This window comes from Grampus griseus (genome assembly GCF_964374135.1).
Source record: "Grampus griseus genome assembly, chromosome: 7".
Lineage (NCBI taxonomy): Eukaryota > Metazoa > Chordata > Mammalia > Artiodactyla > Delphinidae > Grampus > Grampus griseus.
In genome coordinates, this window is record NC_139001.1 from 348,341 (window position 1) to 371,417 (window position 23,077).

Sequence of the window (23,077 nt, forward strand, 5' to 3'; positions counted from 1 at the left end):
AACGGACCCAGGATCTATTTAGGTCCCTTGTAAGTCCACTTTTTTCTCTGCATTAGGCGTGACCTGTCTACAAGAAAGGCCATTTCCACCACTAAAGGCCCTGAGTCTCCCTGGCACCCGGGTCACCCTGAAGTTGCCTGGGGCTGTCTTTGGGCATCATTGTTCCCCTGGGGCTGGGCAGCTGGAGGAGGGGTGAGCTGCCCCACTCGGCTACCCAGGCGCCCTCCCCCGCCCTGCCAGGGGTCACCGGGGGACAAAAGGCATTGGTGCATCCACACACCGCCCAGGCAGCAAGGGCCAGGTCCGCACACGGAGCTCCTCGCCCACGCCGTGCACAGGAGCCCCGGGCATCTTGGAGGCGCAGGAGCGGCCCCGCGTATGAGCAGGAAGAGGCTCACGAGGGGGGCGCAGGGTGCTGGGAGGGGCTGCTCGCCCCGCCGGGCGCCTGCGCTGCGTCCTGGCTCACGGTCCCACACGCAGGGACACGGAGCAGCCCTTCCCACTCACGTGTCACCGAGACACAGCCGTGTCACACCGGCACTCACAACATCACAAGGGGGCGGTCAGACCAAAGCAGAAGCAGCAGCAGCAGCAGCAGCACAGCGACCACCCCTTTAGACAAAGCGGCAGCTCGCGACCCGTAAGATTAATCCCTTTTGCGACCCGTAAGATTAATCCCTTTTCGTGTGTCTACCACGTGGCTTTTTCCTAATCATCGACCATATTCCATATTCTCTGTGATTTTTAAAAGACAGCATCAGAGAACTGAAAGCTTAAGTGTAACTTTTAGACTACTCACAAATTTGAACTTTGTTAAAGAAACAAAAATAAGTTCTTTTAATTTCAGTTGATTTAACAAGGAATTCCAAAATAGAAAACATACCTAGAAGAGTTAAAGAATGTTGATATTTAAAAGACCCGATTAAAAGAAAATTTAGGACACATGAGCTTTAATATATGAGGTACAAGTGTAGCTTCTGGAAATACTATAACAGTATAAATGACAAAACTGTCAACGAAAATCAACTTTGTGCAGCAATAAAAATGTATAAATATGAAACTATACAGCCACACATAGAAAGTTACGAAATAACAGTACATGAAAAGAGCAAGATTCTCTGTAAAAATATACTTGCATGTGGCAGTCAACACGCAAATGTGAACACAGGGAGCGACAGCAGAGAAGCAGACCTGAAACACAGAGTCACCGACGTCCCGGCCTCGCAACACAGAACTGTCACGTCTGGGACACTGTGGCCAAACGTCTCCTGTGAGTGTTTGTGTGCACCTGTGTGCACCTGTCTTCATATAGCTGTGATCATGTCAAACACACAGGCATACACATTTGTTTCCTGCTTTTCACCCTTAAGATAATAGCAAAAGATGCACTCAGTGAACACGGCTTCACTAAGCAAATCATCTCCCTAAGCTGGCATTTAACCGCACCTTGCACTTTTACAGAAGGAGTATTTCTCAGTTGTTTTCCTGACAACAAAAAGCACTGTGTCCACAGCACAAAGAGAAGAAAAAAATACATAGAGAGAAGCACAAAGAGAAGATAAAAACTGCCTGGATCCAATCGCTCAGAGATCACGTTTGATGCTGTGCATACACTTCTCTTTTTAAATCAGAACGAGGACGTGACCCAGGCTGCTTCGCACCCTGCTACTTTCACGTACTGATGTTCTCTGGGCGCGTCCTGCTCGCGCACTATTCCCCCGAAACGAGATTTTTAAAGGCTCTTGAGTAGCGCCTCCCGCGGACACGCCCAGAACTGCCAGTGACTCACCCGGCACAGACGGTGGTCGCTAGGATCTCTCGAATGATAAACAACAGTCACACATCTCACTGCACAGAGCTTTCTCTTCACTCAGGACTCCTTTCTGCAAACAGGGTCCCAGGATTGGAATTTCCTCACAAATGACAAAGCTAATCTTAGGGCTCTTGTTACAACATTGCCAGATTATTTCCCCGAAGAGGACAGGTGATCATATCGTGTACGTTTTACGCAGAAGGACTGACCTGCCTCGGCAAGTTGGCATTTAGGGCGCGGAGAGACATCTGGGTCTTGCTGTGTTTTCTGCAAACAGAGAACAGGCTGTGAGCCCCCAGCCCTCCTCTAAAGCAGCACATGCTGTGCCGCGCGAGGACTTGCATAAACGTGTGGCCAAGCCTCTGTTAACGTGAGGCACGTAACCAGGAATGGCGGGATGACAGAACACAAGCACTCAAACAAAAACTACACGTCCAGAAGAGGTGAAATTGCGCCCTTCACACTGAAGGAAAAGCTCCACATGCAAAGCAACAACATGAATTTTCAGATTCAAAGTTTACCACGCTACGTAAAAACATTACATCTAGGCTAAGCGATACAGACTAGAACCAAAAAGCATTATCTGTATCTGTACACAGTAGCTGTAAATAACTGCAAAATACAAACCTACTACCATTAAAATAAATAAGAGACAGAACTCAAGTGCCAAAACACACGTCTACATGTGTGAAGAGGTTTTTACTCAAATACAGGTTAAAGTATTGAAAACGTTAATTCTCAAAGCCCACACTTTTCATCATGAAGATGAGAAAATTTACCTTTCATACGGAATCCTCTTCATCCCACCGTCTTTGACATAATCCACTAGTTGCTTCTGAGTTCTTCCACTGTGAAAAAAAATCAGGTTTTAAAGAAAAGAATAAACAGTAATTCACAGCACTAATTTTTCACAAAAGCAAAGGAAAAGTAAGACTTGCCCATCCTCTCTCACAAGTTTACATATACATTTAAAAATTATACTTTGCAACAAGCATAACCAGTTTTCTAAACAGTTTTTACGAAGCCTATTTTTCCCACTATTTTATTTGATATGCTTTCTCCAGTTTTACAATAGCTGCAGTCTGCGTGTAGTTCTCTGGAACATTCACACCACCTTCTTCTTGACTGAGGCTGTTCGGGTTCTCAGTCCCACAGACAAGGCCAAGACCCGCCCGGCACTGCTGCCCCACCTGTATCTGAAGGAGGAACCTCTGCTGAAGAGGATGGCTCTAGCTCTGGGCTTCGGCTGATCAGCAAGTCTGAAAAAGGTGTGATACTCTACACACGTCTTCCAGAAGTTCTTACACGCGTCCCTACTCCCCAGCACGAATTCCAGGGTGTCCTGGTAAGGCCCCTGGGAACAAAAGACAAAGGTTCGAGTCACTATACGAAGAATAAAATTTAGGAAGGCAAAAGGCTGCTCCAAAGTTAAAGATTAGCACGTTTTCTTCCTCAAGGTTGTATACAAAGACTTCTGGTGCCATTTACATTTAAGAGAAGAAAAACACAAGGTATATATTCATTGTAGAAACATCAGGAAAATGTGGCCATCTACAATTACACAACTGCTAACATTCTGAAGTTTATCTTTGTAACCTTTTCCCACCTAGGAAACTAAGGCATCTTTCCAGGCCGGCTGACGCATTTATCTGTTATCACCCAATCATTCTCCTGGGGGTTCTTCTGGGATGTTTCAGATGCCCAGGACACACAGGGTTTTCAGGCTCACAAACATCACCATGAAGAAACTACTGCATTGTCTCTCACGGCTATTCCTTAGGATAAATTCCCAGAAATGGTATATTGAGCTCAGAAACAACGCACATTTTTGAACCTTATGATATATTATTACCAAATTACTTGCCAGAAAGAACGTAATACTTTGACTCCTATGTTTCATCTTAAAAATGTAAGTGCTTAGGGATACAAAACGTAACCTTGCCAGGTGCAGAGACAGACACAGTCCGGAACTTTGAAACATCACGCTGTTCCAAAGAAGAGCTGCTTTGGGATATAAAGCCGCAATTCTCTTCTCTCCCTGTCCTTTCAGAATAACTGCCAGAAACGTCTTTTTTTTTTTTTACAGAGAAAAAAAACGCAGCCTTTTACTTGTATTTTGTACATGTTTTTGGCATTCCTTATACTTCTCTCTCATCCGCAGAAGAAATATTTGAGTAAAAAACAATTAAGCTATCTGTTCATACTTGCTACCAAACACACTTACACGCCGCACATGACCCTGGGGTTTGACAAAAGCTAATCAAGTTGAGCCTTTGAAAAGCTTAGGTGAAGCCTCTCCTCCAGACTGGCCCGGAGCTCTGATCTCCCAGAGTGTGTCTAAGCTGACAGCCTCCTAAGCTTCAACGCCACAGCGGCTCAGCTAATCTACTTTTTATTTCCTAACTTCCTTTGTACAATAGACATATAACAATGTGAACATCTCTGAATAGTCTGACGTACTGGATTTTTCCAACTATCAGACTGTACAGACATTTACTTTTCCCCCTTTTTACTAATTTCAGTAAATTTATATTTAATTATTACCTTACTGACTCACAATCTCAAAAGAAAGGAACATTTATTTTCTGAAAATCAAGTCTACTTCAATTAGAGCTATTAAAGGGTCAATTTCTGAATCAAAGACACATGAGAATATTGGAAACGCCCCTCTCTTCATTCTGGACAGAAGCTCCAACACTGATTTGCTGTGCAGCTTCTTCTGATCACAGCTAAACACTCCGTATTTCAGCTTTATTACCCAAAGAAGGACTGGCTGTAATAGACCAACAGTTCTCAGCAGCCGTGGGAGTCTGTCCCACGTGCACTCTCTCAGGCCAACCCCACAGCTGAGTCTTGGGCGGGGCCACCCCCGGGGATGCTGATATGCCCTCTAGGTGAGAAGTGCTGGGCAGGTCACCCCGAAGCCTGTCCCCAGTCCCGAATCCTGTCCTTAAATTCTTATGTGAGTTATGCTGAAACGATATATAAAGTAATTAAAGGGACTTCCCTAGTGGTGCAGTGGTTAAGAAGCCTCCTGCCAGTGCAGGGGACACGGGTTCGAGCCCTGGTCTGGGAAGATCCCACATGCCGCAGAGCAACGAAGCCCGTGCGCCACAACTACTGAGCCTGTGTGCCACAACTACTGCAGCCCACGTGCCCTAGAGCCCGTGCTCTGCAACAAGAGAAGCCACCGCAATGAGAAGCCCGTGCACCGCAACTTAGAGTAGCCCCTGCTCGCCGCAACTAGAGAAGGCCCACGTGCAGCAACAAAGACCCAACTCAGCCAAAATTAAACAAATAAATTTTAAAAAGAAGTAATTAAAAACTCAGTATTCTAGCAGAGTAAATTCTCTTACAACTTAAAAAGTTCTCAAAATAATACTTACATGGACCTCTGGGTGGAGTTTGATAAGAAACCTCTTCCTCTTAAAGCTGAGCTTCCGGAGCCTGGACCAGTTGAAAGTGTTGATCTTGGTGCTGCTCTGGAATTCAGGACACAGACGTTCGTTGAGGAACATCTGTAACCTGACGCGTGCACACGACTTCTCATGAAACAGAGAAGGTTAAGTCACATCCTTGCCGGAAAGCACAGCAAGCCCCTGCCACTTTATGTTCGGAAAGACTGAATTAAAACGTCAGTACTAACCACACCGATCTCTGTTTTAGGAAGAAAACTTTATTTCTTTGATAAAGCTTGATTACAACCTCCTTTTTTCAATGTTAACAGTGAACATTTTTGAAGCCCCCCTACTGCGAGGACGGCGGCTGGGAGGGGCCTGGTGGTGGCAGGGCGGGGCTGGGTTTCCCACTGAAGGGAAGGACGGAGGGATCCCAGGGGTGCCGGATGGGACCCGGATCCAAGGCTGAACCCCCGACTCTCCAGAGTGGGCACACCGGGCAAGGACCTCAGCTTCTAAACAATTTTGTCCACTAAGGAGACCAGGGCCCTTTGCTCTTCCAGGGTGGGGCAGGCAAAGAACAAAGGAACCTGGACCATCTTATTGTGTAAGGAAGTAAACAAGTGCTCAAAAAATGACGGGGAAATGTCGAAAGGACACAGGAGGGATTTCCTTCCCTGGTGGTCCAGTGGTTAGGACTGCACCTTCCAATGCAGGGGGCGCGGGTTCGATCTCTGGTTGGGGAGCTAAGATCCCACATGCCTCGCAGCCAAAAGACCAAAGCATAAAACAGAAGCAATATTGTAACAAATTCAATAAAGACTTTAAAAATGGTCCACATCAAAAAAATCTAAAAAAAAAGAAAAGGGCACAGGAGCCACCTGAAGGGACTCCCTGATGTGGGTCAATTTAAAGATCAAAACAAATAATGAGAACAGATCAAGTATCAGATTATAACCCGAATTATAACTTGAGTGATAGTACGATTATAATACAAACCCATGATCCACAGGGACGTAAAGACAATAAACAAACGAGGAGAAAACCCTTCTAGGATCATGAAGAATGGAATTTAAAAAGCTGCCTTTTGGCAACCATCCGGGAAATTTACAGTCTTAAGTATCTCTCCACAAAATGCTTACTAATTACAAAGGATAAAAAGTCACTTCGCAGCGAAGAAGCCTGTCAAATGCCTTCCAACCATGTGATGGATACTGGCACTACCGGCAATGGGACAGACAGGCACCGTGGGCCACCTCGCGGGCTGCACCAGGCACACTCGCTTCTGTCATTCACCCGCCCAAGAAGCTTAACTAGGGTCTGATCGTCAGCAGGTGCTGGGAGGCCCATGTCACAAAATGACTGGCCTTGAACCTTCCAAAGCATCAAGGTCAGGAGAATCAAGGAGAGAAGGAAGAGAGTTCCAGACTGAAGAGGCCAGAGCGGGATCCTGACTGGGCAGAGCGCTTGGCCTCAGAAGGGATCTTCTGAAACCAACGAGACTGGGGCAACTGGTGGAAGCTGGATGCGGTCTCTGGGGAAGGAGCATGTTCTACTGTTCTCATATCCTTTCCATAACCTTGAAACATTTCCAGAATTAAAATGTTAAATGGACTGAAACACTTTTCTGGCATTTTCTTTTCTATTCTCGACTATCATGACCATTTACTCTTTTCTACAAATTCAAGATGGGGGGTGGCAAGGTGAAGAATGTTTTCCCTTCAGAGATACTAAAACAAACAAACAAACAAAACAAAACAAAAAACCCACAACAACTTAAGCAATTAAAGAGGAAGGAGGCACTGAAACATGCACGACAGGGACAAACTCTGAGACAGGGGAAAGCTGTCAGGCACAAAGGCCATTTACAGGAACGTCCAGACAAGGAAATCAGCAGAGACAGAAAGCAGCTTAGTGGCTGTCAGGGGCGGGCAGTGACTGCTACGGTGTGTGGGGTGAGGCTGCGATTTAAACGTTCTGGGGTTAGTGGTGACGGTGACACAATTCTGTGAATATACTAAAAACAACTGAATTATACTTTTAAATGGTGAACTTTACGTTACGTGTGAATTATATCCAGTTTTTAAAATTCCTGAGTTAAGAAGTGTCCTTGAGGCCAAGATACAAATGACAGGGTCTAGATGAGACCCAAGTATCCCAGCTCCCAACACTGTCCAGACACGAAGTCACTTCAACTGCTACTCAAAGTAAAATATTTGAGGGTTTTCAACTGGGTTCTCAAAAAAGCAAACAAAACAACCAAACAATAAAACATCAACAAAAGAAAAGAAAAGAAAACGCCCACCGCCAGCTCTCACCTCTAGATGGTAGGTGCCTAGGGCAAAGGCTTAAGAAAGCAGGTGGCCACAGGAGGGGCAGGGAAGGGCCTGTCCTCCCCAGGAAGACACAGAAAAGAGCGAGAGACACACTGTTCCCAGCTGCAAGCTTGCCTTCCCATTTTCCCTTTGGGTCAAAATAAAAAATCACCACATCCCAGGGCTTTAACCGAGTCATAAATCGAAACAAAGAATCCACGGATGACTGCCCTCACTCTGCCCTGGGCAACCCTGACACTCACCGAGCAGCGCCACTCAGAGCCACTGCTTTCATTTTGGATTTTATCAAAAAAATCCACGGCTCAGCTGTAAATGCCAAGTAAGACCTGAAACAGAACCCGGAGACTCAGGGCTCTCTGGGCCACCCTCAGGCCTGCTCCCCCGGACAGAACCGCCTTCCGGACCTGCATCCGCATGTCCACACAGCTTGTCCAAGGCTGCTACTGTACCCTGCTCTGAGATCTCGTCTCCTGGACCTCCACACCCACCACGACCTCACGTCCACCCCTCCCCACACTCCCTCCAGTTTTGGTAAATTTAAAATTCAGTATTTATATTACTGATCACGTAAGTACTGCTTGCAAGTTGAGCCAACCTGAATTATAACTATACTTTGCTCCTTTGCTTTTTAAAATTAATTAATTAATTAATTTTGGCTGCTTTGGGTCTTCGTTGCTGCACGCGGGCTTTCTCCAGATGCGGCAAGCAGGGGCTACCCTTCATTGTGGTGCGTGGGCTTCTCGTTGCGGTGGCTTCTCTTGTTGTGGAGCACGGGCTCTAGGTGCACGGGCTTCAGCAGTTGTGGCACATGGGCTCAGCAGTTCTGGCTCGCGGGCTCTAGAGCGCAGGCTCAGTAGTTGCGGTGCACGGGCTTAGCTGCTCCACGGCATGTGGGATCTTCCCGGACCAGGGCTCGAACCCATGTCCCCTGCATTGGCAGGCGGATTCTTAACCGCTGCGCCACCAGGGAAGCCCACTCCTTCGCTTTTAATTTTCCTCGAGTCACTAACTGCCTCTTTTCGTTTGCCTAATCTCTAGGTACCCGTCGCTAATTCTAATTCAGCCCAAAACTTCCCCGCAGACCTTTAGAACTCTTCGATACGGTCTAACCCATGAAGCCATCGCTCATTCTTCCCCCTGCCCCCTCAAAGGCCGCACCTCCCGGCTTGCGGGATCTCAGTTCCCCAACCAGGGACTGGACCCGGACCCTGGCAGCAAAAGCACCGAGTCCTAACCACTGGACGCCAGGGAGCTCCCCCATCAGCCCTTTCTTGGAGGCCGCCTCTGTGCTTATGCTGACGAACGTTCTCCCCATCTGAGCACAGCCTGCACCTCTGCCTTCTCCAATCTGAGTCACCCTGTTTCCTCAGCTCCCATCCGAGTTTCTCCCTCCTCCAGTGTTGGCCTTCAAAAGGCTGTGCAGGAACTGAATTTCTGAAAACCTGCATATCTGAAAATGCTTTCATGTTCTCTGTACAGGAGTCGCGTTGCACAGGGCACAGAATCCCGGGCTGGAAATGCTCTTCTTTCACGTGTAGAACCTCCGGTCTCCAGCTGCCAGTCCTGCCGCTACTAGCCCGGCAGCTCTCCAACTGCCCCCACCTCTGGCAGCTTGCGCTGACGAGCCCTGCTGCCGTCACACTGGAACCTGCAGGCACCTTCAACCTGGAACTTTGTGCCTTGAGTTCTGGAAACTTTTTCTCGTGTAATTTCTTTAACAATTCCTCCACTGCTTTTTGGTTCCTGCCTCTAGAATTCTGGGGTGCTGGACCTCCTGGATGGCGCTGGAATTTTCTTTACTTTTCTCTCCCATCTTTCACCCTTTATTTATTTATTTATTTATTTATTTATTTATTTATTTATTAGCGGTACGCGGGCCTCTCACTGTTGTGGCCTCTCCTGTTGTGGAGCACAGGCTCTGGACGTGCAGGCTCAGCGGCCATGGCTCACGGGCCCAGCCGCTCTGTGGCATGTGGGATCTTCCCAGACCGGGGCACGAACCCGCGTCCCCTGCATCGGCAGGCGGACTCTCAACCACTGCGCCACCAGGGAAGCCCACCCTTTATCTTTTATTCTGTTCTGTGGAGATTTCCTCAACTGCATCTTCCAAACATTCTCGTTCCGCCAATGTGCGTCACTCTTTTTCTCCGTAACTGCCCTGCTCTTGTTTCAGAGATGCAAGCTTTTCCCTTATTTCTGTGAGGCTTTTTAGAAAACGTAATACACACAAATTGAAGGTCTGTGGCAACCCTGCACTGAGCAAGTCTATGGGCGCTGATTTTCCCAATAGCATTTGCTCACTTCGTGTCTCTGTGTCACATTTTGGTAACTCTCACAATATTTCCAACTTTCATTATTATATTTGTTATGATATCTGTGATCAATGATCTTTGATGTTACTCTTGCGAAAAGATTATGACTCTCTGAAGGCTCAGATGATAGTTAACACTGTTAGCAATAAAGTATTTTTAAATTAAAAAAAAGAAGGAAAATGTAATACAGTGACATACTAACAAGGTTCAAATCCTTAAGGTACCAAAATTGAGTCCAGAATGAACAGGCCCCTCTCCCCACTTCCAAAAGCCTGCAGGCTATAGTAACCATCCTAGGGGCAGTCAACACCAGTTTATTTTGTAGGGAATAAATAGAGTGTGTGTGTGTGTAAGTTCCCCTCTTTTCCCCATAAGCGGTAGCAAATTCCACACACAGTTTTGAACATCTTCTCCATTTAACAATACATCTCAAAGAATGTTTCACGTATCAGGACACAGAGAGCACATGCAACCTTTGGACAGTTGTCCAATTATCCCATAATATGGATGCCCCACCATTTATTTAACCGGCCTCCTAATAATTAATCACCAGTATTTTACTATTACAAACAAGGCCAGAATAAAAAATCACAAGAGAAACGTTTACACTCATGCTAAAGCTGTGTTCCTGTTCCCCATGAACGCGATGTGGGTAAAGCGATTTTTCTGTTTTGCCAGTCTGATAGATGAAAAGCAGTAACCTCTCTGAGGAAGCGTGCTTTCCATTTCTTCCACCCTCAGCACAGTTTCTGTTTCTTCTGAGTCTCTTCTTCGCACAAATTTGGGACCTGTCCCTCAAATACCATCTTCCCTTGAAGAAAGGCTCTCCTCAAATTTCTGCCGACCCTTGGTCACTGTCTCTATTTAACAGCAAGGCTCTGGGTGTGCCTGAGTTAGTGACCATCCTGGTAAACACTGGCCAGGGAGCATCACGAGGGGACGCTAGTCTAAGGGACATCTGACAAGGGACAGAACATCTGTGTCTTAAAGCGCCTCTCCATGGACCACTTATGAGTTAAAAGAGGAAAACCAGTAACTATGCAGTAGAGGAACCAGAAAACACAGCGATCAAGGTTCGCATCGCCAGGGAGGCCAGGTGGCATCTCAGGTGTGACCCCCGAGGGGGACACATGTCACCTGGGCAGTGGTCCAGCTGGGAACACGTCACCTGAATCTAATCACAGGAAAACAGCCGACAAACACAGACGAGGAACTTTCTATTACAAAGGGGCTGTGTTCTTCAACACCGTCTTCATAAAAGAAAAAAGAATGTTCCAGATTAAAGGCGACTGCAGCGTGACGGCCTGGTTCTAGATGGGATCCTGTCCTGCAGGGAGACCACTGGCCAGCTGACAGGACTGAGGACGGACCCGTGTGCCAGGTGTTAAGAGCCTGCGGCCTCAGTGGTGACTGACTGTGGTCACGACAGAGCATATACTCTGCTCTTGGGAAACACACACTGAAGTTCTCGGGGTAAAGGCCCCGACGTGTGCAGCTTACTCCCCAAGGCTTCAGAAAAAACTGTGTGCGTCTGGGCGTGTGTCTGTGCGGCAGGGATGAGAACACATGTCAGCGGGAGGTGCAAATGGTGACAGCTGAACCTGGGGGACAGGTGCATGGGGTCTCTGTGTGCTATCCTCATTCTCACAGCTTTTTGGGACGTTTGAATTGAAAGTGTTTCCAGATGGAAGTCTTTACAAGAGGAGGCTCTGAAGTGCTGGTTGGCAGCTCCCAGGGCTGCAGCAGGGCCCCCGATGTCAGAACCCGCTCGTGAGGCACCTCGTCCTGGAGCGGCGGGTCGTGCTGTAGCTGCCGGCCCCGCCCCATCCGGCCTCCCCGCCCCCCTGGGGATCCCAGGCTCCTCGCTGGGCCGTCAGGGCCTGCTTCCCTACTCCCCACACTCTGGCGATAGTCCTTGTTTTCTGTGGTTTCCTTTTCCATTCTTTGTTCTTACTGATGTAAGGTTAAAAAAAAATTCCTTAACGGTCATGCCGGTGGGGATTTTGAGGGAGTGGAAATGAATTCAATCTGCCGCCTTTCATTTCAAGTCTCTAACCTCATGCTTTTGCAGTTTCTTCTGGTCATAAATTATTTGTCCTTTTCTGGAGAAATGACAACAACTTGATCCTGAGGGACGTGATTTCCCCTCTGTGCCAGGTAGGAACCGCCATCAAAGGGAGCGGGTGTGGGAGGCCCTGGACACCACTCAAAGGGCCTGGATTTCAGGTGGAATGTAACAGAACTGACATTCTAAACGCAAAATTAAATTCTTTTCCTACGGGAAATTGAAATTTGCTGGCTAAGTTGAGAAAGAGAAAGGAAAAGCAGAAGAAACAAAGTGTCCTTGATCAGGGAGGCCTGGATCAGACCAGCCGTTTCAGGCGCCGGCAGCGAAGACGGGCCACAGAGGGAAGAGCTGCAAAGCCAGCTGGGCGCCAAGAGCGCCACCGCCAACCCTGGGCACCACGTTCCACCGGAGGTGCCCGACTCCACGGGCCGGGAGCAGGCAGCTCCTGGAGGGGAGGCGGGAGCACCTGGCGAGGCGCGGGCTCCGGAGCTGCAGGCCGGCGCCCTGGCAGCTGTTTCCAGGCGCGTCACACCCCACGGCCCGGCACAAGGACATTCACCACAAACACGACTCAGTGGCCCTTTATGTAACGCTCACCCATCCGAACGCCGCTACCGCACACATCCCCGGGAACCCTAGCACTGCCCTCGGAGGGTCCCCAGGTTGTTCTGTCTTGTGCTTTGAACGGTGACTGGGACCCGTGGCGGAGACCCCACAGGGCAGCAGCCTCCCCGCGGGGGTGGACGCCGCCCTACAGGGCAGCCAGAGCCGGGCTTGAGGTTCCACGGGGGCGACCTTCTGTCAACGTTAGAAGGACAGTGGGACATGACTGTGCGCCCTGCGGGCCATGGGCCCCGTGACAGTGAGTCCAAGACAAGAAGACAACTTCTCTAACGGGTGAGAGGTTGGATCGGAGGGTCCGCAAAGCTCTTCCTCCAAGTCTAAGACGGATTCAGCAACAAAGACTTCCCAGCAAACGTAAAACAACCCCAAGAAGCCACAGCACAGCCGCCCTCCTACCTGGAAGACGAGGACGCCCATGTGGGAAACGGCCAGGTTGATCTTGGCCCCCTCCCTGTCAGAGGCCGTGTGGAACCTGATGCCGTACATTTCCAGCTTCCGGGCAATTTCCAGCACCTGGAAATCCGACTCGGCAGGCGTCTGGCCCCTGTAATAAAAGACAGCATGATCACAGCACCCCTGAAAGAGCCGGAACGCAGGACAGAAGCGACCAGGAAAACAGACCACAGAAACAAACCAACAAAGGAGGCTCTGTTCTTCAGAGGGTCGGTCACCCACTGTATGTTTACGTACACATCAAACAGACCGCACACGGGCCACGGAAACGTCCGCTTGCTTCTATTCTGTAATCCATTTCCTAGTGGGTCAAATGTTTTCTTTGCACTCATTGTATGTTCAGCCTTATAATCTTATCTTAATACAAAGTAATGTGCAAACATTACGTGCAGAGACAAATAGTAAATAAAGGAAATACCACAGATAACTCTAGTATCTCATTAAACCCATTTCAAAACTTTAAAAAACTATTTTCAAAAAGTACAATTCTAACCATTAGAATACACTTTTATAAAAATGAAATTATCGGGCTTCCCTGGTGGCGCAGTGGTTGAGAGTCCGCCTGCCGATGCAGGGGACACGGGTTCGTGCCCTGGTCCGGGAAGATCCCACATGCCACAGAGCGGCTAGGCCCGTGAGCCATGGTCGCTGAGCCTGTGCGTCCGGAGCCTGTGCTCCGCAACAGGAGAGGCCACAACAGTGAGAGGCCCGTGTACCGCAAAAAAAATAAAAATAAAAAACTAAAATTTATATAAAAATATTTTGCTAAAAAAGTGACTACTTACTCAGTTACAGCTAAATATTCTCATAAACATTAAGAATATTACATATTGGGGCTTCCCTGGTGGCGCAATGGTTGAGAGTCCGCCTGCCGATGCAGCGGACACGGGTTCGTGCCCCGGTCCGGGAGGATCCCACATGCCGTGGAGCGGCTGGGCCCATGAACCATGGCCGTTGAGCCTGCACGTCCGGAGCCTGTGCTCCACGACGGGAGAGGCCACAACAGTGAGAGGCCCGTGTACCGCAAAAAAAGAAATAAATTATCAAAATGAAGAAAAATATAATCACCACAACAATTGGTTTTATTGACGCCTCGCACGCGGCCCGCATGGCGCCGAGCAGCTCCAAGGCGTGACGCTCAGGTAAGTCCCAAACACTCCATGTGGGATGTTCCATTAACAACTCTTTTTTTCTTCTTACTTCTGAATGCCTGAGTTTTTGGATCTTTAAGGAATAACATAACTGTTTGCGTTATGCCATTCTTGTGATTTCCATTCTTTGACTAAAATGTCTGTTCTCTGAAGCTGATATAGACATCTATTAACTTGCATTTGAATAAATCATCTTCAACTAGATGATGATTCCATTGTATATCCACCACATCTTATTTGCCCATTCATCTATTGATGGGCACTGCTTCTGTATCTAGGCTATTGTAAATTATGCTGCTATGAACACTGGGGTGCATATATCTTTTTGAGTTAGTGTTTCTCTTTTCTTTGGGTAAATACCCAGGAGTGGAATTGCTGGATCATATGGTAGCTCTATTTTTAATTTTTATTTATTTTAATTTTTTTTTAAAATTGGAGTAGAGCTGATTTACAATGTTGTGTTAGTTTCAGGTGTACAGCAAAGTGAATCTAATATATCTACTCTTTTTTTCGATTCTTTTCCCATATAGGCCATTAGAGAGTATTGAGTCTATTTTTAATTTTGGGGGGAAGCTCCATACTATTTTCCATAGTGGCTGCAGCAATTTTCATTCCCACCAACAGTGCACAAGGGTTCCCTTTTCTCCACATCCTTGCCAACACTTATTTCTTGTCTTTTTTTAAAAAATATTTATTTATTATTTATTTATTTTGGCTGCTCTGGGTCTTCATTGTGGCAACGCAGGATCTTTGCTGCGGCATGTGGGCTCTTAGTTGTGGCATGTGGATCTAGTTCCCCGACCAGGGATTGAACCTGGGCCCCCTGCATTGGGAGCACGGACCTCTGGACCACTAGGGAAGTCCTCTCTTGTCTTTTTTTTCTATCGAAGTACAGCTGATGTACAATGTTATATAAGCTATAGGTGTGCAATATAATGATTCACAATTTTTAAGGGTTAAACTCCATTTATAGTTATTATAAAATATTGGCTATATTCCCTACGTGTATAGTACATCCTTGTAGCTTATCTATTTTATACTTAGTAGTCTGTACCTCTTAATCCCCTACCCCTATCTCACCCCTCCCCGCTTCCCTCTCCCCATGAGTAACCAGTAGTTTGTTCTCTACATCTGAGTTTGTTTCTTTTTTGTTGTATTTACTAGTTTGCTGTGTTTTTAGATTCCACACATAAGTGAAATCGTACAGTATTTCTCATTCTCTGTCTTATTTCACCTAGCACAATGCCCTCCAGGTCCATAGAGGCTGCTGCAAGTGGCAAAGTTTCTGCCTTTTTCACGGCTGAGTAGTGTTCCACTGCACAATACATACACGTCTTCTTTGCCCATTCGTCTGCTGACGCATTGCTTGTCTTTCTGATGACAGCCATTCTGACAGGTGTGCGGTGGTGTCCCATGGTGGTTTGGATGTGCACTCCCCTGATGGTTAGTGAGGGTGAGTGTATTTCCATGTGTCTGTTGGCCATCTGTCTGTCTTCTTTAGAAACATGTCTCTTCAGGTCCTCTGCCCAGCTTTTAATCAAGTTGTTTGCCTTTTTCATGTTGAGCTGTATGAGTTCTTTGTATATTTTTGCAGACATATAATTTGCAAATATCTTCTATTCAGTAGGTGGCCATTTGTCTTGTTGATGGTTTCCTTTGCTGTGCAGAAGTTTTTGGTTTTATTAGGTCCCATTTGTTTATTTTTGCTTTTGTTTCCCTTGCCTAAGGAGACAGATCCAAACAAAAACATAGTTGACCCTGAACAACTCGGGGGTCAGGGGCACCGAGCCTCTGCACGTAAGTTACAGCCAGCCCTCTGTATCCGAGGTTCCACATCTGAGAATTCAACCCGCCTGAGACCACGTAGTATGTAGCATCTACTACGGAAAATGGTCCGTGTATAAGGGGACTCACCCAGTTCACGCATATGTTGTTCAACGGTCAACTGTATTGCTAAGACCCACGTCAAAAAATATACTGCCTGTTTTCTTCTAGGAGTTTTATGGTTTCAGGCGTTACATGTAAGTCATCTTTTAAAAACATTTATTTATTATATTAGTTATTTGGTTGCACCGGGTCTTAGTTGCGGCAGCCAGGCCCCTTAGTTGCGGCTCGTGAACTCTTAGTGGTGTGGGATCTAGTTCCCTGACCAGGGATGGAACCTGGGCCCCCTGCATTGGGAGCGTGGAGTCTTACCCACTGTGCCACAAGGGAAGTCCCCTTACATGTAAGTTTTTAATCCATTTTGAGTTTATTTTTTGTATATGGTGTGAAAAAGGGGTCCAGTTTGATTCTTTCGTGTGTGGCTGTCCAGTTTCCCAATGCTGTTTATTCAAGAGGTTGTCTTCTCCCCATTGTCTAGTCTTGTCTCTTTTCACTCACCCACAAGTGTGTGGGCTCATTTCTGGGCTCTCTGTCCTGTTCCACTGATCTGTGTGTCTGTTTTTATGCCACTTCCTTCCTGTTCTGATGGCTGTAGCTGTGTAGTTGTTTGAAATCAGGGAGTGATTCCTCCAGCTTTGTTCTTCTTTCTCAAGATTATTTTGGCTATTTGGGGTCTTTTGTGTTTCCATACAAACTTTAGAGATATCTGCAACACTTACAAACACATGCACATGTGCATACGAACACACGATGTGCAGGCGCGGAGCCACCTCTCAGGTCTGGTGCTTTACTCCCCTCAAGGCGGGTTCTCAGTGTGACTGAGCATAGACTGGTCACCGTCCCACCGGCCTCCCCATGCATGGGGGGGGGGTCACGTCATGAACCCCCACCCACCGGGCCTGGCAGTGAGCCTCTCCCACGGGGCTCTGGTCCCCATCCTGAAGCACTCTTCCCTGGGGTCCACGGCCCCAGGCTGTCTTCCTTCTTCTGGCTGCTCGTGGCCCTGTCCTGGGGGCCTCCTTCTCACGGCCTGTGGGGCCTCTCCCCACCCCCATCCTCCAGGGGGCATCCTGGCCCCGCCCCGCCTCACCCCTTCCCCCGCCTGCCTCACCCCTGGCCCCGCCCCGCCTGCCTCACCCTGCACAGTGCGCTTTGGCTCCACCCCTGCCCCGTCGCCGCTGCCCAGGTGGGACGCTTCACACCGCGGCCACCCCACCCTCCACGGGCGCCCGGCTCCGGCCCTGTGTGTCCTGGAAGGAAGGGGACCCTGCCCCCAACGCTAGGAGCAAATCCCACACAGGTGACCGTCCCCTTTGGGGCAGACCGGGGACTCACTCAGGCTGGCACGGGGAGGGGGCCCTCTGCTCGTCTGGTCCTCGGGGTTTGGGTGTGACACGGGGTGCGGCGCATTCCCCCGCCACCAGCGAGAACCAAGGCAGCCTCGAAAGAGGCCACGCCCCTCGGCGTGGAAGCGGGGCCAGAGCCCTAAGGGCCAGGTGCGCGCTGAGGCCGCGTCTGGGAAAGGGTGGCCCCGTGTGCACAGCTCGGACGCCCAGCGGTGCCCCAAACCACCACACCCAAGACGGAGGTCAGGCCTTGGCTCCGTGACGAAGGGGGGCGCAGAGCCCAGGGCACGCGTGGCACCGTGGGGTCACGTGCAGCCTCCCGCCAGCAGCTGGGGCTATTACTGGCTCCTAGAACCTTGGGGGGCGTGCCCCCCACCCCCAGGCTGCTGCCTCTGCCGGCACCCTCACGGTCCTCCTGCACCCCATCCTCCCCGCAGAGTGGGCTCTGCCTGGCACTGCAGCCCACATGCCACAAGTGACACATCTGTACAGACAGTGCCACCCCGAGCCAGGCACACAAAGGTCCGCTGGTGGCTCTGAGCGGTGAAGGCATGGAAAAGCGCACGGCCCCACAGGGAAGGGCATCCTCGAGGGTTGGAGCCTGGGTCTGCGTTGCCCAACGCCCGCCCTGCACGTGACGTCAGCGCGCTCACCTCTCAGCAGGCTCCCCCACGAGGGGGGCCCAGTCCTCCAGGACCCCTCCCCATCGAGCTCTCCCTCTGGTGAACTCAAGCTCACAACCCCCGGGCCCGGGGCCGCCAGCCCTTCTCACGGCCTCCCCATCTCTCTTCCCCTCTTCCTCCGGGTCGCCCTCACCTCGTCCCAGCGTCAAGCCTTAGGGAAGCCAGGCAGCAGGGCTGCAGCAGGAACCATCCCGCCCCCACCCGACACCTGAGGACTGGGCGCGGCCAGTGCGGGACCCCGTCCACTGCCCCCCACTTACGGAGGGACGCCAGCACTGCCCGGGGCCCGGGCACCCTCCCAGCCTGTCCCGAAGCGGCCTGTGGACGGAGTCCCGCCCGGCCAGCCGACTGCCCCGACGTCCGGCGGCGCCGACTCACGCGTGCCCCCGATGGAGCTCCAGGATCCGCTCCAGGGCCCGCTCCTGGCCCGGCAGGTACTCGTGGGCCCGCAGGTGCTCCCGGACCAGCTCCTCTTCGTAATCTCCTATTTCCGCTAAGACGAGAAAGTAACAGGCGGTCTTTCTCATGTTTACATGAAGAAAAATACAAGCGTCTGTGCGTGCAAGTGCGTAAATTAAAAGCAGAAGAAAATTACCCTAAATCTGTAGCCAAAAACACATCCCTTAAATAAACAAAACGTTGTATTTTACTTTTCCACGTATTTTATGCCGTTCGAGGCAAACATAAAGGCAGGCGAAGAGAATTCTGAGTCTTGAAGAGGAAAGACGCTGGTGAGCGGCTCCAGGGAGGGAAACTCTGAGCTTTATACCCTGTTTGCTATGTTTTAAACGTTTTCTCTGTAAGTTGTCTCAAGACTACTGTGACCAGGATAAGGTCCTTTATTTTGTTTCAAGATAATGTATTTTAAATTGTTTCTTCCTTCAGGCCCTCTCAAATTCTTGAGGAACAGTGAGTGTTTCTTTCTAATTTCATGTATTTTAAGGCCACACATATTTTCAAAATAGTAGTTAAAGCCCAATAATTTTAAGCAACATACTTTGTTTCGAGACAGTCTCAAATCACAGAAAAGCCGCATGCACAGGATCACAGCTTGGGGTGTGTTTTCTACAAAACGGGATATTCTCATGCATAACCCCGGCAGCACCACCCAGGTAAGGACAAGGCCACCAGCTGCTGCCCCATCCGAGCCTCAGACCCGTTCACGTTTCAGCAGCCGCCTAACTTTAAGGCAAAAGACCCGGTCAGAATCCTACACGGCATCTGGCTGTCGTGGCTCTTTACCACCCTTCAATCTGAGCAGCACACTTCCAAGGTGGAACTTCCAGGCGGACGAGTTATTCTAAGATAACTCAGCTCGCACAGAGCCCTCAGCAAGAGGCACTACCGAAGGCCGTCCGCACTGAAAAGCCACCTGCTGCCTGAGAGGACCTCAGGACAAATCACAGATAACTAAGCCACTGCGACACCTGTGCTTATGGGTGTGAACGGGTCCCATTGTGCAGGACGGCAAACCTCTGGTAAAATCTGCTATTTGGAGAAGGTGAGTCAGGGAAAGGACCAAGTAAACTGCACACTAACCCATTAACTTAGAAGTTCCTAAAATCCTGGAACCTCTCTATATCATACTTCCTGAGTTCAAATTTCAGTATTCGTTCTATGCCAGGAAGATGCGGTCCAGCCTCTAGTCCAGAAGCCAGGCGGGAATTCCCTTCTGTCTGTCCTGCGGTGGGGGGCGGGGGGTGACTGGAGAGCCCGGGCGAAGCGCGCACCTGCTCTCCAGACCCTCCTCTCTCATGCTTCTCCCAGGTCATGCCTGAAGTCACCATGGCGCTCAAACCACCTCCCGCTCTGAGATACTGAAGGGCTTCCTTTGTCCTTCGGGGACTGACACTTGACTTGTCACAGGGGCTGTGACGCTCTCCCCAGAGTCAGGGTGCTGCCTGGCCCCCCTACTGGAGGTCTGAGGGCCACGTGAGACGCAGGGAGGACGCGTGGCCTGTCTCCCCTCCCAGGTGGGAAGTTAACCCTCGGCCCTTCAGAAAAACCTGCAAACTGAACCGCCCGTCCTTTGCTGGTGCCCAGCCTGGGGCAGGTGAGTCAGCCACAGGCGCAGCCATCCCGTGTGAGCGCGGGGCCAGCGGGACACTCACCCTGCAGGAGGTGGGACGCCAGGAGGGCAGCCGTGGTGTCCGTGCAGGTCAGACGCTCCTCCAGAAGGTCTCTCTTAAGTTGCAGGGCAAACAAGTATCTAGGAGGGAGTTCCAAGCACAGAGATCAGCTCCAAAGCTTCTGAACATACTTCCCACGTCTGTCTCAGGAGGACACACAGCCCCAGGTCACACCAGAGCAGACGGTGAGCAAGGGCAGTCACAGGAGGCCCAGCACCACAGAGCTTAGCGCGTCCACACGGCGGGCGGGCCGGCCACACGCCGGGCACACCATGGCCCAGGGCCCCAGATCACCTGGAGCCACACCTTCAAGGGGGAAGCTCACAAGTTCGTGCCACTTCTGTGAACGTGCACAAAACTGCACTCGCGGTTTGTGTGAAGCAGCAGAAACAGCCAATGAGGGCAAAGCTTCAAGTGTGGCTATGGAGCTGTAAGGCAGATGGATAATGTTCGGTCTTGGCTAGAATCTGAGAAAAGGTAGTCTTGAATTAACTGGTGAGAATGTAACAGAGAGGGTGACCGAAACTATTTATATATTCATTTATCCCTTGAGCAAATAATCCCCAAGCACATATATGCTCCAGGTGCTGTTCTGGGAGCTGGAAATACCATGGGGCGCAGGGCAGACGCCCCGCCCTTGTTGGGGGTCCACTCCAGCGTGAGCCGTCAGCGTTTACTGTGCTCTCTTAAACTTGGAATGTACACACCCTTGGCCTTAAGCAATCCCACCCCTATGAACTTTTCTACAGAAACACTTCCAGAGTTCACAAAGATATGTGGACAAGCATGTTTATTTGCAGCATTACAGCAGAGAAAAACTAGAAACAATCTAAATTTGCACTAACATGAGACTGGCTAAATAAATTAGGTTACAGCCATACATACTAATACGGAAAGACATCCATGGCATGCCATGGATATGTGGGGGAAAAAGAAACTCAACCTGCAGTTCTCTGTGTAGAGTTTGATACTGTTTTGTAAAATAATGACTTTAAAGCCCCACGTCTACTGGCATACCGCTGTGAATTCATCTGGAAGACTCACGTCCAAGCGGTAACACTTCTGGGAAGGGTGGGTGGGCAGGGAGTGAAGAGGAACGCTGACTTTTTACTCTACATAACTTTAAAGTTTTTCTTCTTTTACCACAAACATGCAGTTTTTTTATAAATAAAAAGATGACCTTTTGCATAAACCCGGCTTGGACCCAGGACACGGAATTAGGTTAACACTTCCTGTTACTCACCAATGTCTAGGAATAAAAAGTGATTCTCTCAAAAGGGACTTCCTGGTAAATGTGAGGTGTTTAATACACTATTAAGACAAGCTCTGTGCTCACTCGTAAGGCGCTTTCTGCCGTCCTGGGGTTCAGCTCCTAACCCGTAAAGATGAGACTAGAGCCTTGCAGTCTCTACGTGTCCTCGCAGCTGAGTCTATGACTTTGTGATTCAGAAGCGGTTGGCAAAGACCTTCTAAGCAGAGGTTCGAAGACTCTGAGGACCCAGGTATGGATCCACATTTGGTCAGGAAGCTACTCTGTTACCACTGCATCATCATCATCGCTCTCTCTTATCTCACTTCTGACTCCGGGTTTTGAGTTGATTTTTAGGTTTTTGCTTTATTCCTCATGATAAAATCAGTACATAAAACACAAGGAAAGAAACCACTTCCATAATCTTATTGCCCAGATGAAACAACTGCAAACATTTTCTTTCAAAGAATCAATCGCGAATTGAAAAGCAGAGCAGAAGAGAAATCACGTAAAGCATTTCTGCCCCATATGTTCACGAGGACACTCCCAAGTAAGTGTATTTTGTTGGTTAAAAAGTAAAGGAATGGGCGAGATTCCTACCGACTTCATGCACAGGCACAGATCTATGGAGCATATCTGTTCAGCAGTGCCCTCAACGCCATTTTTAATTCTCAAATTTGTGCCATAACCATTCTTCCAAACCCTGTTTGCATTTGTGTCTGTGCAAGAGTGAAAATGCAAAACTATGACACCTTGGTTACAGCTTTGACACAGACACTAGGCTCGTTCTTTGAATAAACAACCCTGACCAGGTGCTTAGGTAAAGCACAGGTGCTGTCGGGGACACAGGTGAAGGAGGACCCTGCCCACGGCAGCTCTGGGTCAGTCAAGCTCTTTACCGTGTATATTCTTCTTGCAACTGACCCGGATCAGGTGGGAAAAATTTCACTGCTAGGCGAAGCACTGTATTCTTTGGCCCTATAAAAAGAAAAATTTTAAAGTCCACAAATAAGGTCACACTCTGTATTTGCTATCTTTCTGCATATTCTGGTGTGACTGAGCTAGTGCTTTCAAATGGACTGTTAAAGCAAATCTTTCCAAGTAAGAGGATGTTAAGAAATTTCCTCTGCGTGAAATTGTTAGTCCTAAGTACCAGTCACATATAGCAAAGAAAAAATTGAAAACTTTTGCTTTAAGTAGAGATTACTAAAAGAACCCTAAAAACAAGCAGGAAACTGCACATTAAAATCTTAAAATGTATTCTTCTTTATATTTTAGAAGTAAAAAAGTGATTAAAAAAAATAAAGGTGTTTATACTATTAGTCATAGTAATAATTTTAAAAGCCTGGGAGTTCCGTGGTGGCCTAGTAGTTAGGACTCCGGGCTTTCACTGCCAGGGTCTGGGTATGATCCCTGGTTGGGGAAATGAAATCTTGTAAGCCATGCGGCAAGGCCAAAAAAAAATTAATAATAAGGGCTTCCCTGGTGGCGCAGTGGTTGAGAGTCAGCCTGCCGATGCAGGGGACGCGGGTTTGTGCCCTGGTCCAGGAAGATCCCACATGCCGTGGAGCGGCTGCCCCTGTGAGCCATGGCCGCTGAGCCTGTGCGTCCGGAGCCTGTGCTCCGCAACG

The 23,077-nt window shown here is 49.0% G+C and overlaps 1 protein-coding gene across 1 annotated transcript in view; it reads right to left on the minus strand.

Annotated features, from left to right (window-relative positions):
* Positions 1 to 23,077, minus strand: part of FARP2 (FERM, ARH/RhoGEF and pleckstrin domain protein 2) — a 92,271-nt gene that overhangs the window by 28,568 nt on the left and 40,626 nt on the right. Inside the window, exons 5-12 of the mRNA XM_082658131.1 lie at positions 22,346 to 22,424; positions 20,180 to 20,277; positions 18,447 to 18,561; positions 12,948 to 13,095; positions 5,200 to 5,295; positions 3,004 to 3,167; positions 2,593 to 2,661; positions 2,023 to 2,080 (exon numbers count right to left, since the gene is read on the minus strand). Of these exons, the coding sequence (XP_082514257.1) occupies positions 2,023 to 2,080; positions 2,593 to 2,661; positions 3,004 to 3,167; positions 5,200 to 5,295; positions 12,948 to 13,095; positions 18,447 to 18,561; positions 20,180 to 20,277; positions 22,346 to 22,424 (827 nt within the window). The remainder of the gene's footprint in view (positions 1 to 2,022; positions 2,081 to 2,592; positions 2,662 to 3,003; positions 3,168 to 5,199; positions 5,296 to 12,947; positions 13,096 to 18,446; positions 18,562 to 20,179; positions 20,278 to 22,345; positions 22,425 to 23,077) is intronic.